We start from the raw sequence: 16389 nt of genomic DNA on the forward strand, positions 1-16389 counted from the left end.
ATGCATACATACATACATACATACATACATACATACATACATACATACATACATACATACATACATACATACATATGAGTAGTAGGTGAGCGAGTGAGTGAGTGAGTGAGTGAGTGAGTGAGTGAACATTTAAAAGTAAACTTCATGTGCCATGTGCTTGTGCTATAGTTATAAATATACTGAATTTGCCCCAGAAATCTGAGCTGTTATATATTTTATCGATATTTTTTATTCAAAATAATAACTTGACAGTAGTTATTTATAAATCCAGATGTGCTCATTTTCAGTAAAATCACAAAAATTGATTTGAAAAAAAAAATCAGTGGCACGGTAAATTCACATAACTTGAATATCATTGAAAAACATATTGCCCCCCCCCCCCCCCTATATAGCTTAACAAAATATATGGCATTACTGTCTATAACGCATTGTATAGTGTTATAGACACATATAAATCAACACGTTGTGACGTCAGCCTGTTGTGCGAGTCCAGCTCGGATTTAAAGGTAGTACATGAACGACACTAAAAAGTTCAAAAATATATGACGTATTTTAAGACTTAATGCCACAAGTTCTCTTTTCATAACATTTATCTAAAGTTTTCGTTCAATGAACGTAATATATACATACATGTTTCATAAAGTATTCTAAATACATGTCGCACAACTATACTGCCATGAGTAAATTTATATAAGTTTAAGTTTTTCTCTCCTAGATAATTTTGTAGCAATATCACATCAGACAGAGTGAACGTTATTATTTACAAACGCGAATCTGAATGAGAATATGAATCCCGTACGGAGTTGGCAATAAACCTTTGAAAGACATCTATGATGCGGTAATTTGGGTGTCGATAGATTGTATCCCCAGAGTAAATGGCGGCGATGTGACCTCTTCGACTTGTTCCAAAATAGAGCGCGTTCTCTACTTAGTAAATGCTTTCGGAAAAGAAAATACACATACACAATAATGTTGACTGATATCAGTTTTCTGTACTATTCATTGCCCAGAGGCATGGTTTTGCTCTATGCCTCAGGGTTGCCATTCAACAAGTGTCTCTCTTCTTCCCGATTCGACTTACTTCGACGCTTTGCCAAGACGACAGCCGCAACGATGCAACCAACAATCAAGGCAGTGCCAAGTACTCCTACACCTATGGATAGACTCGAAGACGGAGAGGCCCTTCCCTGTACTGCATCGCCAGCGTCTCCGGTCTGCGGTGCTGCAGCAGCTCCGAAATTCATGAACTCCATAGAATCATCTGCTTGGTCGAGGTTGCCGTGTGCAGCTAGTTGCAGTGGTGCTGCAGCAGCTAATGACTTATGTAACGTTGCAGAACTTCTAAGTTGCGACGGTTTGCTATTTTTCGATGTATAGAAGAATGGGGCATTCTGGAAATAGAAAAAAGAAGAATCAAATGGGTATATCTGTCTTAAATAGCACATTCTCAGATCTGAAGATAATACGGTAAAAGTCACACTAGTGTCACCTGAACAAAGCGGCCTAACCGTAGCAAATATGCATATATTTCATGTAAACATGTGTACATAAATTTCGTGTAACAATATTGGTGCATACATGTAAACACATCTACAGACATTTCACAACTTTCTTTTGCAAACAACATCAACTTAATTACCTTAGATGGGCACAACGGTTCGGTGTCAGTATCAAAATCAAATCTGGTTTCCTTTTGTCCAACTGGTTGTAACTGTAAATATGAAGAAAAATGTCACTTTGATGAATTTGACAGATATACAGGAATATTAGGAAATACCAGCAATTTTGGATCATACCACAGACTGCATATCGTTCAGTGGTGGTGGTGAGAATTGCCAACCCCATATTTTCAGATTGAATTCCGATTACTCATAGCTATTACTACGAACAGTTAGGGATAATGCACTGTTCAATAGCACTCAGAATGAAATATACTTAACAAAGATCGGAGTACGTACCATGTTGTTCCACAAAGCATGTGCCGCTTGACCATGGCCTTTGCCACTGAAATGGAAACAGTCTGGGGCAAAGTAACTTGTATCGTATCTCCCGTTTGACTGCAAAAATAAAAGTATATTCAATTGTTTAATGACATTAGTATACCAATATATCTGGACATCAGACTGTAACTCGTGTCGCTTCGCCCTCACCGGCCTGCTCTAAAAAGGGGGTTGTGCGATGTGTGAGGGCGCCCCGTCACCGGGAGTAGCTTACAGACTAAAATCCGGGAACATAAGTCAATTTGAAAATAATGTACATGTAATTGCATTATACTCTTCCCAGCATTCGTCATATCCTATATCAGATGACAACACATTATGTAACTTCAAGTTGTTGTTGTTGTTGTTGTTGTTGTTGTTGTTGTTGTTGTTGTTGTTGTTGTTGTTGCCATTCTGGGACTGCTTACTCTGTATAAGGTAATTGCAAATGCAGTGACTAGTACGAAAAAACAACAACTACCAATTAATTTTTACTTCCGTTTTTTATTTTTTTTAAATTCGAAAAGCTGTTTTTGTGTTTCGGTATTTCGTAATATTTTGTACCTAAGAAAAGCAAGATTTTTTTTACCTTCTTTGGTAAGTGAGTGTCTTCAAAATATGGTTGTACTACCACTGTGAAGTCGTCCTTAGTGTCGTATTTTCCATCAGCGTTTAATTCCCTTGTAACACGCTGTGGATAAAGGAAATCATTTAGAGGAGGTAGAACCAGGAAAACAATAGACATGTACTGTACTTGAGATTTGTGCGACTGTGCAAATAATATCCACTTGAATGGGGATAAAGTTACAAATGTAATTCTGATCAATGAACTATTTCACTGTACAACGTTTTGATTTGACGTTTAGGTGTGTTGTTGAATATTCTACCACTTGGGAAAGTAATTGCGCTAAATGACTAACCATTTGGTTGGTCATGTAGCAAGTTGAACATGGGTGTCCGATGTTCTCTGCGACTAGCTGTAGCAACCGTTGACGGTATATGTCGATCTAAATTTACTTATGGTGACAACACCATTCTAGATACTACTTGTCATTCAATTGTACGTCTATACAGTAACTGCGACATCCAATTAACATAACAAATGAAATGTCTTGAGATAGGTAACTTACCAAGTATTCCTTGTGAACATCTTCTAATTTATTTTTTGCAAAAAGAACACTGGGACAGAGGTATCTGTGGGCAAAATAGTAATATAGTAGTAACATTAGTCAATAAAAATACTCGTATGACGGGGAATGTAGTCTAGGTCCTGACTGGCACCGAATTAACGTACTCAATGTAATGTACTCCATTTTAACTAGACCGGGGATCGTAAATGGACTACACTGAGTACGTAATACGATGTCAGTCAGGACCTAAACTACCGGGAGATGTTGCGATGACTAATTCTCTAGATGTACCGTAACGACCAACTTCACCAAATTAAGCACACTTTTCCTTCACATGTACCAGAGAAAGCGTCATAATTGAAAGAAATAGTGATTGCAGTTCGGCGAAATACGTTTATTGGGTTACGGGGAAGTATCGTATTATAAAAACTATTTAGTTTTCAATGTAACAGTGAAAAGACAACGTTTTCCTATTTAAAGCTTTAGGTAAAATGGATATAAGTAACGACTTCCTATTTCCGTTAAATTTACAAGCAGGCCAACTGTAAAACCGTGTTTATTTGTGAGGTAACGTTATCTCTTTGAGTTCATATGTCCCAAACCAAAATGTTCGACATCGTACAGCACCATTCACCGAAATAAAATTTACCAAGCCAAAACGTATCCTCGAAAACTTCAATTCATTTCTAGGCACATACATTGGTGTGACCGGTATTTGTATTAAAGTATGTTATGATCTAGTATTTATTTCTATAGTATCGGATTCATATGTTTCATGTAGCTGTTGTCTGACAACTGCCATAGGGAACAAATCCATTCTGGGTCCAACCGGAAATGACGTCAGTATTTGTCTGATAGATGTAACTAATCAATAGACATGTCAGGTGACAGAGAGAAGTGAAACCAAACCGTTATGATCTAATACACTTACAATCTCAGGGCTTTACATTTCAAGCCTTTCACTTTAGAAATTTCGACGACGTTTGGCACCGACACCAAATTTACAAATGTACGTGGCATCTATGGGGAAAGAAAAAATAACGATTACGGTCCAAGAATTATCAAAAGTCAAGTTAATTTTAAACATCGGCTTTATTTACGAAATGTAGTGATGATTAATTACCGGTACAACAAGGAGTGGTAGTCAGCCCCCCACCCCACCCGTCATCTTAACTGTCAATCTAATACCGTAACGATAAAACGTAATTCTAATAACCTCCTGTACGTGCATTTTAGGGTTTGTTTTGTTTGTTTGTTTGTTTGTTTGTTTGTTTGTTTGTTTATTTGTCTATCTATCTATCTATCTATCTATCTATCTATCTATCTATCTATCTATCTATCTATCTATCTATCTATCTATCTATCAGTTTGTTTGTTTGTTTGTTTGTTTGTTTGTTTGTAGTATAATGAGTTACAAACACGGATTTGAGCAATGCTGTTCGACATAGATAAATAGAAAAAACCCACAGTATTAAAAGCTCATTTGTTCTAAAATCCAAAAATCAAATGATTCATTTCCCATTATCCATATGGTCACTTTACATGTAATAGCTATGCCTCGCACAATTTATTTGCCTAAATACGATATATTAATCAAGACTCCAGCCTGTTTAGTTAATTCACCTGTTCATGCAAGATATCCAATGCATTTTTGATGTGCGCGATGTAATTATCTGCACTGTATTCCTCTTTTTCTTTAATCCAGTCGCATAAATCATTTCCCCCAATGAACAGTGTCACCAGTTTCCAGTCATTAGCATAGTCTACGTTGGGATGGGCCTTCATTCTAGCAATCAGGCGTCGGGCTTGACCAGGTAAGTTACTGTACCAAATCAAAGAGAGATTTTTTCTCACCAATTAGAAAACAGCCAAAACTTCTAGTAGAACTCGACCTTTCAACAAATTACAAATGTGTAAGTTGTCTAAACGTCACAAATGTCACATTTGCGACGTTTAGACAAAATACACAATGTATTGTTCGAGGTAAACACTGAAAAAGTCTCCGTGATATTACGCCGTAGTTTCATGTTTGTGCCTTGTGAGTTTACACTGTTACCATTGAAGTATATGACATCATCTGAAACAATTTCCACAAACAAAATACAACCTGCGGCTTTAAATTTGTAGATATACAGAGCTCACCCGTTCAACATCAATACACGAGTTATGTGTGAGTAATAGAAACAGAAACAAAGTTGAAAAGATGACAAATAAAAACTTTGCACGAGTTTTGAGTACTTATATTCCACATCAACCTACGCTCCGTGTAAACACAATCCCTTTTTCGTAGACAAATACTTACAATGCCTTTGAGCCCGGCACGGCAACATTGAACACTGAGACATCAATGTCATCGTCGCTCCCCTTTCCAACAGAGAAACCAACCAAATTAGGGTTATACTTCTTCAAAATGTCTAAGGACAAAACAAGAGACAGTGTAATGAAAATACTTTTAATCACTTAAAAAAAGAGTACGATGTGTCTCAATTTCCTTACCTGTATTGAAGACAATATCATATAGTCAGTTATTCGCATGACGACGCTAAGCGTCGTGATCCTAAAGTTAAGTCATTGTCAAAAAATGTATAAATTTCAGTGTGTATCAGTTCCAATGCTTTAATATCTAATATGATGTCATCGGATAATATTAATTACGTGTTTAGACAAATGAAACAGTCTTGTTGAATTTTCAGTTTCGGTCATTTCGGCAAGCACTGAATTACGAGCTTCCTAATACATTGAATTGTTAATTAATTGACGGGTTTTGGTCAAATAGTCGGTTGGTCTGTCAGTCAGTGAAGGCATATGTGCAAAGTACAATGTTCGTAAAATAGTTATACGCGTTAATATGATCTTTCTAGCAGAAGAGGATGCTCAGAACCAAAACTAATAGCAAACTTGTGCTTTCGAATCAATTACTCTTTCTGTACTTACTTGGCAGTGTTGAAACTTCTTCTAAAGTTTTATCTCCTCCCGCACTGCATTGTAAAAATAGTGGAATGCAATATTAGAATTCAAATGTTGTGACTATCATTATGGTAGATATAGATGCTCATACAGTGAAGTATGTCTTTGTATTGTACAACATCCACTCAATACTTGCTAGAAAGTTATCGAAAAGCCTATCGATCACTCTCCGGTCACGTGGTTCTTTTGCCGGTAAAAACTGGGGGGGGGGGGGGGGTTGTTACTGTTTTAAAGAGTTGTACTTCTCCTACCTAAATGATAAGCCTCTGTATTCTGTTAACACTTCCAATACCCACGATGCACCAGCTCCGTTTGCAGCCTGTTAAAAAGGAAAGGGGAGAGTGAATGTATATCAGTACAGCAGCAAACCCATTCACATTGAATTATGAAAGGGTATTCTTAAAAACCGAAGGGAAAAACAGATGTAGATACGATATGTCGCAGTACAGAAACTGAAAGAAAGGTTTCAAAACTTTGATGATGTCAACTTACTGTCAATGAGTCTCCAAGGGCACCAACGACCTGTATGTCACTTGGTCTCAGGTTATGGACTATAAAATCAAATCAAATAAGGCGATTGAATAAAGAGTTATTGAGACACATCGTCGTAAAACACGGCCTCTTTTACGGCACCGTCCAAGACGCATTTCGCTGTGTCGCGGAAGAAATAACAGCTCTGTTTTGCAAGAATATTGAGACACGAAATATGTTTGTCGGAGATAGCAACTTGAACAGTAGTTCCCCTTTTTTCTGAGATTGAAAATTGTCATTTAAAGATGTAGCTTATTACAAAAAAGTCACACTCCACTTAATCAGTGACTACCATTTTATTATAAACTTTATTATCTTGGTTAACCTTGAAGGCTCTGTAACACTACTTCACTCGACTGATACCTCACTTGTCGTCGGTTGATATAATAACAAAATCTTCGATTCCTTACATAACTCTTCATTTTTAATGAAACAATAGACTACATGCAATGTGGATATTATAAGAATACTTGATTAAAGTTGACCATACCGGATGTCGCAGGCGCAGCACCACGTACAGAGACGTCACACCGAAACGATTTCAACCCATATGCCTTATCATTACTAGACTGGAAGGGAGAAAACAAACGTTTGATAAGTTTACCTTCAATCATACACTTCACACAAGTTATCAAAACCTAGCCATTAAAGTCTGTATCTATAACTTGAAGGCACCTAGGTGACCTAGTACCTCGGGTATGTAGTTCTCTGAAAATCAAAGTTATTCAAATCCCTCCAAACTTTGCCGCAAATAAACGCTTGCTCCTGATCTTTTGAAATTACAAAAAACTACTTAGTCCACCATCTTGTGTTCAAGGAAACGAATATTTTTTTTGTTTGCCCATAGAGAAATCAGACTGCAATAGTGATCTGAGAATTAACAAAGCATTCGGTTGCCGACCATTTTGGATTCTAAGCTGGCTTACTTTGGACCTCTACTTAAAAAATAAATGGCAAAGTGACCCAGTAATAATTTTTCGTGGTTTTGAACAAGAACAGGTTTGAGTTTTCTTGAACGAAGTAGCAGGAAAAGTTTATGTGTGATTTTTTCATTTATTTCCGAGGCGCAACATGGTGATATCGCTATATATTGTAATATAAGAAAGGAAAGAACAGGGAAGTCTGAAACGAGGAAGTGCATAAGTTGGACTTGTGTCACAAAAGATAATCCACAACCAGGAAGAACATCACTGAAAAAAACAACAACTATAAGAAACATTTACGCTGACGACTTTTTACCATGACCAAGCTTGACACTATTCCGTCTTAGTGATTATAGATTCTTCCAACGTTTAAATAGACCTACGACTGCCTGGATTGCTGCTACTAGCAAAAGTTTGGCGGCACCATCTCTTTGGGTTTATACACATTACATCATGCATCGCATCAAAAGCTATCTAAGTATATTCTGCAAACCTTATATTTCTACATAAAATTTGAGAGAATATACTCCTAAACAAATATTGGGGTAACAGGTTACTAACAAAGTGCACATAATGATTTAAATTTCATTGCTTTAGGAGCACTCAGCCAAATTATAGCTACACCCCCTCTTCCTAGACTGACAGGTCAGCTGTTGCATTGTGGGAGCGGTGTAATCAGGATGATAAGCCCGGACCGCTGATGTAATTACAGTCCACCCCTCTCCCCTGTTTATTATCGGTACAGCAACACCTTCAATCCACACACACACACACACACACACACACACACACACACTTGTTTCCCCGATATATGTGTTAGAATACAATAAAATATCGATAATGTTGACATACTTGGCCGATAATATAAGATTAAGAAGACACGTTTTCTTTCGCGGTGAGTGGACCTGTGCGATCACAGAAACAAGTGTAATTTTACCCCTTTCATATATAGTTGGCTAAATACGTCAATATTAACGATATTATCGACATTTTATTGTACTCTGATAGAAACATTCTGATACATATCTCGGGAACCAAGTGCCTGTGTCTGAAACATATCTCGGGAAACAAGTGCCTGTGAATCTACCTGTGCAATCTCTCCGGTTGGAAGCTTTGAATAATTTGTTATTTCAATGTAAACCCTGGTACAATGACAGGATACTTTCTCTCAAATTATATTATGTGGGGTTGAGGTTTAAAAAAAGAGATCATGTACAATTTGACGAAAATCAAACAGTCGATATTTACTGTTACGTTTTGACGCCAGCGGAACGTGTTTTCAAGTGAGCACATTACATGTGTATTTGTTTTGTTAGATAGTTACGTTTGAGTAGTGTACACGTTGACATGTTGAAATACTACGACCGAAGTATGTTGACATTTTGCCAACACAGTACAGAATCTGATACAGTACTGACCCTGACCCACATTAAATTGTGCCTGATGTGACCCAAATTACATACAAAATATAACATGGTGGCATGTTATTCACACACACACACACACACACACACACACACACACACACACACACACACACACACACACACACACACACATATATCTTTTTTTAATTCTATCCTTTTTTAAACAGAAAAAAATATGCAACGCTATACTACTTCCTTTTGACGTAGTCGGTTATGTAATGAGACTGATGTAAACAACTTTATTATTGTTTTGGTTTTCAATACTCACCCTGAACAAGTTAGACCTCAACAGATTTTGCCGCGATTGAGACACATTGGCAGACATCTGTTGTACTTCGACGGCAAAATCTTCCCAATCTGTTGAAAGTAAAGTTTGAGATTTTTCTTACATATGTAAACGAATGTCAGCTTTTTTTAAAAGAACGAGTTGGTGTTAAAGACATATGGCCTTGGAAATAGTCAATACGTACTGGTATTGGCAAACACCGGCGACGACAATACGCTAATGGCGAAGAGTAGAACTACCACAGACTTCATGTCGATATCTCAGGGGTTGATATATCCACAGTGATCTATCGCATTTACTAGCTCCCAGTACAGAACTGTTGTCGATCTCACTGTCCTCGGCAAACTGAAGTATCACGTCAGTAACTGATGTCATCTAATAAAACCGACTTCCATCATCATGTTCATGTGACCATTCTATTTATAGTACGCCGGTATTATTTATATTGTTCCCCTTTTCACCTGTACCGAAACTACGAGACACGTGATGTGATGACGTGGTCCATCTATGCTAATAACTGACTAAAGCTGTACAGTGGGTGGGGTGGGGGTGGGGGTAACAAACATATACAAAAAATGTCCACAGGGTTTGTTTCGTAATTACAGCGACTTTTTTGTCATTCATTCATACAAAGTCAAAAAACACGCATGTTTTAAGATGTCAAAAAACCGTCCTCATTATAACCACAGAAAGGGGATATTTTCTGTATTGTTCAACTTCTACAAGGAAGTGCGGTTAGAATATCTGGGGGATTTCCGCTGACGATTTGGGAGTTTTAATGACATCACACTTTGGAAAATCTGAATGTAACCTATGGCCTGTGGGGGTCATATTAGTCTCGTTCCGATTGACATTACGTTATCGCACAAGCTGAAGACTGGTAAAAGCGGCTAGATGCCTTTATTTACCTCTATATGTACATCATTTTGTGTCATTTGTTTTGTTCCGAGTGATCGCCGCATTCCCATGTGGGAAGGCCGCGATTACTTTGAACAAAACAAACGACACAAGACGATGGAAATAGGTAAATAAAGGCATCAAACCGCTTTCACCACATCAGATTTTAATCAGATTGGTTATCGCATAGACCCTCCACTGACGTTGGTGGAGGGTTTAAGGTTACCGTTATGTGTGAAGATAATGTCGGCGTTGCTAATGTAATGTAAATTCTGACACGGTCGTCAGGAACTAGACTAGGATCATATATACAAGTAAAAAATAAATAAATAAATAAACAAACATGCATGGGAGTATACATCCATACATACAGACACACACACAGGGAGCCAAGGAACCGCGTTACAAATAAGTAAACAACAAATAAAGAAACATAATTTATGCATGGGGTACAATAGACATCCATACAGACACCGATTTTTAGTATACCTCCCCATGCATGTTTGTTAATGTGTTTGTTTACAACACGGTTTCTCAGCTCCCTATGGTTGCACTAGAGTTTTGACTACGGTGTGGAACAGGATGGGGCATGAAAATACACCAGCTTTGTATTACCTCATAGAACCTTTCATTATTGGCGAGTTGTTCAACACAAAATCACTGTATGGGAAAGGATACTTGAGAAAGACGAACTCGCAAATATTCTCCATCTCTCCAGCAAGAGGGGTGCAAATACTTGCAACCCCCCCCCCCCCCCCCCAAGAAATATTGGATACCCAAAGGTCATCTGGTGGGGGCCAAAACCTCAGTGGCCTCTGGTTTTTACTTTTCATGTAGTGTCTTGAGTAGAGATTCATTACTGTGACGTCACTGACATACAAATTTAGGTTTCAGGTACATTTTGCTTTTACATGCAAAAAACAGAGAAACCCTATCAAGGCTGTGGGAATGTCATTTCCTGATGTTTTTTTTAATGCATTTTCGGTGCACACGCTTACACACACACACATGTACAAAATACAAGATACACACAATAGTGTGAGATTGATTTGGTGTTTATTACTTTGACTCCCAAACTACAGTTTGGCAGCAATTTCTGTTTGAATTCTCAAGTAGTGATGTTAATAGGCATCATCTTCACAGCTTCAGGCAGGAAATTGTTTGATATTAAGTCTTATCTGCTCTAGTTTTTGTCTGAGCTGCACTTGTCATTATGTAAATAGTAGTGTAGCATTCAGAAAACTATAAAACAGTATTGCCATCAACCTTAACATGGAGGTATTCAAAATATGAGGCAACTCAACACATTAATTTCAAAATCCTATTACCAACCATGGCTATCTCAACAGCATTGGTAAATAGTGAGTGAAAGGCAATTTACTTTTTTCTTCAAATAATGAAATCTCGACACCCCATCACTTTCCAGTGGTGCACAATTCCACACAGTCCTTGAAAACAGTACCAGGACAACTGAGAAACAAAATACATTCAAAAATTTATCTGCTCTGATTCCACCTATATGATACTATCATGGATGTATTCTCCCAAATACACAAATCCATCTATGATAATATAGTCTTTCAATTCAGTCAGGACACTCGGATCATAACACAGATTTGAGCATTTGTCGTTCTCACTCTAACCTTTACAAAAACAAGATGTCTAGTGCTATTGTATTTCATGTGTCTACCACTACTTCTCTGCAATAGTGGTTAGCTAGGTAATCAAACCAAATTGTGCTCATCTGCTGTTCCAGCTGAACCCTGTACCACAATCCCCCTATATATGGTGATAGGAGGGGACTCTGTGCCTGTATTATGCACTTATTTTCGAACAAAACATGTCAATATTCTAGTTGGTTTCAGACATACACTATGCAATTCCACACACACATGTACTTCCTATGCAACCATACGCATGCAAGAAATTCGGCATCACCCTTCACCTGCTAAAATGCTTCATAACGATGGTAACCAATTTATTGTTTCATCAAATGAACACATACAACTACAAATGCAGTATTGTTAACATTGTATTAATCCTCTATTGTGTAACAAGTGATGAGTGGTAGAGTATACACAGACCCTTCCCTATCTTGCAGTAGAATGACCGACAGCACCCACATTTTTTTAGCAATTGCTTCCTGGAAGGAACCCAAAGTACTCCCATAAATCAAGGCTGTCAATACGACCTTCCCACCAAAGCCAACTAGGAAATAGTGTCCTGGATCTCACTAGTCACAAGCTTTGTACGCATTTGGAGTGAAAGACCTCTACCCTTTGACCAATAGAGGATTAATATGCTGTAAGCCAACATATTGTCATCATACTGTAATGTGAATGTCTTATGCTAGCAAAATTCAACACTTCATCTCCGTTACTTTCCATTTTCTTAATAATGTTCATATCTATAATATATATATTTTATACAGGTTATTAGAAATATAGAAGTAAGCTTATTGTCTTTAAAATATTCATGTTGTACAACTCTGATTATAAAGCACTAACATCAAAATGTCAAATACAAAAGAACAAAATGCCTTACCTCACTACCCAAGTACTCTGAATGCAAGTCTGTGGAATTCAGTGATTACTTTTATCACAAGAGACGAGTGTGGCAGAATTTCCCGAGAAAGTGTTCAATTTTTAAACAAGTACATCTGTAATGATGCACAGACATCCTCCACGCAGATTTGTGGGTTTCTACATCAATGATTTTGTAATTTATAGTAATTTGTCGCTGTATTCCATGTATGAAAACACACTATCAAATACACTTCTTTACAGAAATACATTGCAACAGACACCATTTCATTATTTGAATCAGGAAATGACTGGATCTTTCAGTCTAGTTGAAGTATAATTCCATCAACTTGAATACAATTGATACACGGAAACCCACAAATGCTGCCCAAGATTAGCTGTCAGCAGTCCAGTTTTTCACATGTAAATCTGTGCCATGGACATTCAGAGTAATTAGGCAATGGTTTACAAACAGTTATACCTACCAACATTTGCGCTTTTTGTCATTACTTACTCTCACCCCAATACTTACACTCAAACCCTAACGACATATTTGCCTTCAGGTGGGTGCAACGAAGGCCAAGCATATGTACAAGATAACTATGCCTGTCTCCTCTTTGTATTCACAGTTCAAGCATCAGCATCAAAAAGGAAAGATAAACAGTGTCAGTCCTGTACCAAGTAATGGGGTTGGCCAAGAGACTAGGATGGACCACTAATTCAGAGAACTATACAAGTCGAAACATCACTTAAACTGACATAGGCTTGTCTTGAACTTAAGGTCATGGCAGGTCTGTCAAAAATCAACTATTGAAAATGCCATATTTCACTACAAAAGAACAGATTTTTTAAAAAATACTACCCATGTTCCTTTTCTCTTGTATCTCAAGCATGCGCTGCAGAGCACCCAAGTATTCACTTTAAAATGATTTATGCTACACAGTAAAAGGTGAGGATGAAGGGCTCAATACAGATTTTATAAGTGGAAATTGATATTTCCATTTGAAATTTGCATGTCGTAAGTCAATTTACAAAGTATAATTTCTTTTATGTTCTAGTTGTTATGGGTAGATCTGGTGAAGGGAAGTACAAGTGGTTGCTTTTCAATTACTTTACTGTGATGAACAAAATCAATACTGTTTAGATCACTGCAGTATTAAATGAAATCATGTATGAAGCCCTTGCATCCACCAAACGTGGTGGTCCATCCTACAGGACATAAATTTGGATACTTTACCATTTATCTATGGTTTGTATCTAATTCCAATTAATAGGTATTAAAAGTCTGCATCTGTAAAAGACAAAAGAACTTTGAAAGAATCGAGTGTTCAACCATAAATCTGGATCAGACTTTTTTCTCTAATATCTAATTCTGGCAGTATATATGCCTACATAATTTGCACACAAATCAGCAGGACTTGTGCATGCGGAAAAAAATTCACAAAAGATAATGTTAAGTGACACACACCATTTGTTATGGTATACTACACCCTTATTCTTGTCAAGGCTGCTTGTTCTTCAACTGCAAAGATCCACTCAATCTGAAAGAAAACAGAAAGAAACTCTGAAAGCGAATTTCAAAGTGTTCTGCAAAACTGATAAATTGACAATACAAATTATAAGTCATCAAGGATGCCAGTCATCAGGAGAGATGTTTGGCATCCTTGTCACAGGGGAATAAATGCTTAATACAAGAAAAAAAAATTAAGTTCATCTCCAAGAGTCTTTGTTTTGAAAAAAAAATCAGAAATGTCATCCAGGATTCCTGTGAGTTCAAGTTTTTAACAGTTGAGTTCAAAATCAATGACACTGTCACATTTGAAATAAAAGTACTCTGACTTGAATGAAAACACAGACCATTGTCTACTGTACACTCATACTCCACCAAGTCGTTACTTTTGTCTTCCATTCATGTCATCTTTCTTTGCTTCATTTGCGATGTTGTTGCACCTCGAACAGAATTCAATCGACACGGATCCATTTGAAACGTGCAAACAAACCCCTGCTGCTTCGGATTTCGAGGGCAAGTCTATGTTATTACTGGGAACAGTTTCTGAATTCTTGCACTGACTGTCACAAATGTCTTTTGATGAGGTAGATGCTTTGTTGTCACCGTGTTTTGCAGCTTTCATGGCTCTAGTAACACAACCTTCGGATGTGTCAGAGTCGTCAAGTTTTCGTTTCCTTTGCATATTTTCTTTCTGAGGTGAAATGTCAAAGTTTTCTGCTGCCAGGGTGCTGTGAAAGGTCACCCCTGGTGTATTCCCGATATTTGCGAGGAGGGACGACAATTCACTTTGGTTGGCAAGCACTCCTTTCAAATATTTCAGTTCTGTCTCAAGAGCGCCAACTTTAGCTGACAACGTGTCTGCCTCACATTTCAGGTGGACATTTTCAGACGTCAGTTTTTTGACTGAGTCCTCTAGTTCCTCAACATATTTCTTTTTCTTTAACCTGTTCAATCTGGCATTCAAGGCGTTTTTATTCAACATTTCTCCACCGGACTGTGCTGTGTTTACAATACTATCCTCGGAAAACGGGCTGACGGCTCTCGCTGCAGGGATCGAGGACACCGTAGACATGGTGGGAGACGTTGTTGTTGGCGGCGGAGATTGTTGCTTATCAGATATCAGTTCCAAAACAGGGCTTGTATTGTCCGATTTGCCCAAGAGGTATTCCATCAGCACTTTCTCGTCTTCGTTAGAATTCATCTTTATTTTGATGACAGTAGCTTTACTCACATTGGAAGTTGTATTTTTTGAATTCGTACCGGCTGCAGTCATCACATCCGCCAAATCTGGAAACAGCTCGATCCCATTGTCGCCTCCATTTCCAAAAGTCAGGGCTTCGTCCGCAATGAATGTGTCTGTACGTTCACTGTGGTTGAAAGACATTATAGGTGAAACTATGACGCTCATCCCGCCAACAAATATGTCAAATGATATAGCATAAACTTTTGTTACGGAAATTACCTGAAATTTTCGTAAATTTCCAAATATGTTGGGAGCGGAAGTGTGTCTTGCTCCTCTCTGCAAAATGGCGGCAACAACGTACACGAGCCGTTGCTCAAGCGCGACTGGTCGGATTCGGTCACGTGATTAGCTAATGTATAAACATGAATATTCATAACACCACATGCACCGAGATACATGAAAGTGGCGACTCTTCTCTCTCTCTCTCTCTCTCTCTCTCTCTCTCTCTCTCTCTCTCTCTCTCTCTCTCTCTCTCTCTCTCTCTCTCTCTCTCTCTCTCTCTCTCTACCCCTTTATTCCAATTGAGGTACACATTGAATGGTCAGTAGGCAGAGCCGCGCAAGGTATTAAAATGGCTCACAAGAAGAACGTGAAATAACAGAAGGAAGTCGACTTTTTCAGATAATTTGGATATCTCATGATGAAATTTTTGTATGAAACAAATCATAAAGTTTTTTTATGAACAGTTTTAATAGTAGCCGGGTACGGACTGGATGGAAAAGTGAAGGCTTTCGCTGAGATTGAAAACTGCGGTACACCATACTCTTCACTACATATAACAAGACATACGAAATAAAAGGTATTAGCTTACAGCCAATATTTTGCCAAAATTATGAATAAGTTTACATTATAGTTCCTCATATTATTGTACCGTGCGTCTAAAAATTCTAAAGAGGTGGCGTACTGGGTAGTGGACGAAATAAAAACCGAAATAAATGGACTAAATAAAATCGAAACGTCAATGTATGGTTTTG

General features: G+C 37.8%; 2 protein-coding genes across 2 annotated transcripts; both read right to left on the reverse strand.

The window, feature by feature from the left end:
- Positions 1–238: 238 nt before the first annotated feature.
- Positions 239–9684, reverse strand: LOC144450254 (phospholipase B1, membrane-associated-like). Its single transcript, XM_078140851.1, has 14 exons — positions 9428–9684; positions 9226–9314; positions 7098–7176; positions 6569–6627; positions 6328–6395; positions 6044–6087; positions 5412–5523; positions 4733–4931; positions 4041–4129; positions 3110–3173; positions 2569–2670; positions 1959–2057; positions 1640–1711; positions 239–1391 (listed from the first exon to the last, which is right to left on the reverse strand). The coding sequence occupies exons 1-14, from the start codon at positions 9492–9494 to the stop codon at positions 1026–1028; spliced, it is 1509 nt and encodes a 502-aa protein (XP_077996977.1). The 5' UTR covers positions 9495–9684; the 3' UTR covers positions 239–1025.
- Positions 9685–11196: 1512 nt separating this feature from the next.
- On the reverse strand, positions 11197–15706 carry LOC144452025 (uncharacterized). The gene is made up of 2 exons (XM_078143025.1): positions 15635–15706; positions 11197–15539 (listed from the first exon to the last, which is right to left on the reverse strand). The coding sequence occupies exon 2, from the start codon at positions 15443–15445 to the stop codon at positions 14555–14557; it is 891 nt and encodes a 296-aa protein (XP_077999151.1). The 5' UTR covers positions 15446–15539; positions 15635–15706; the 3' UTR covers positions 11197–14554.
- Between the last annotated feature and the right edge of the window lie 683 nt (positions 15707–16389).

Source organism: Glandiceps talaboti, chromosome 2 (assembly GCF_964340395.1).
Source record: "Glandiceps talaboti chromosome 2, keGlaTala1.1, whole genome shotgun sequence".
Classification (NCBI taxonomy): domain Eukaryota; kingdom Metazoa; phylum Hemichordata; class Enteropneusta; family Spengelidae; genus Glandiceps; species Glandiceps talaboti.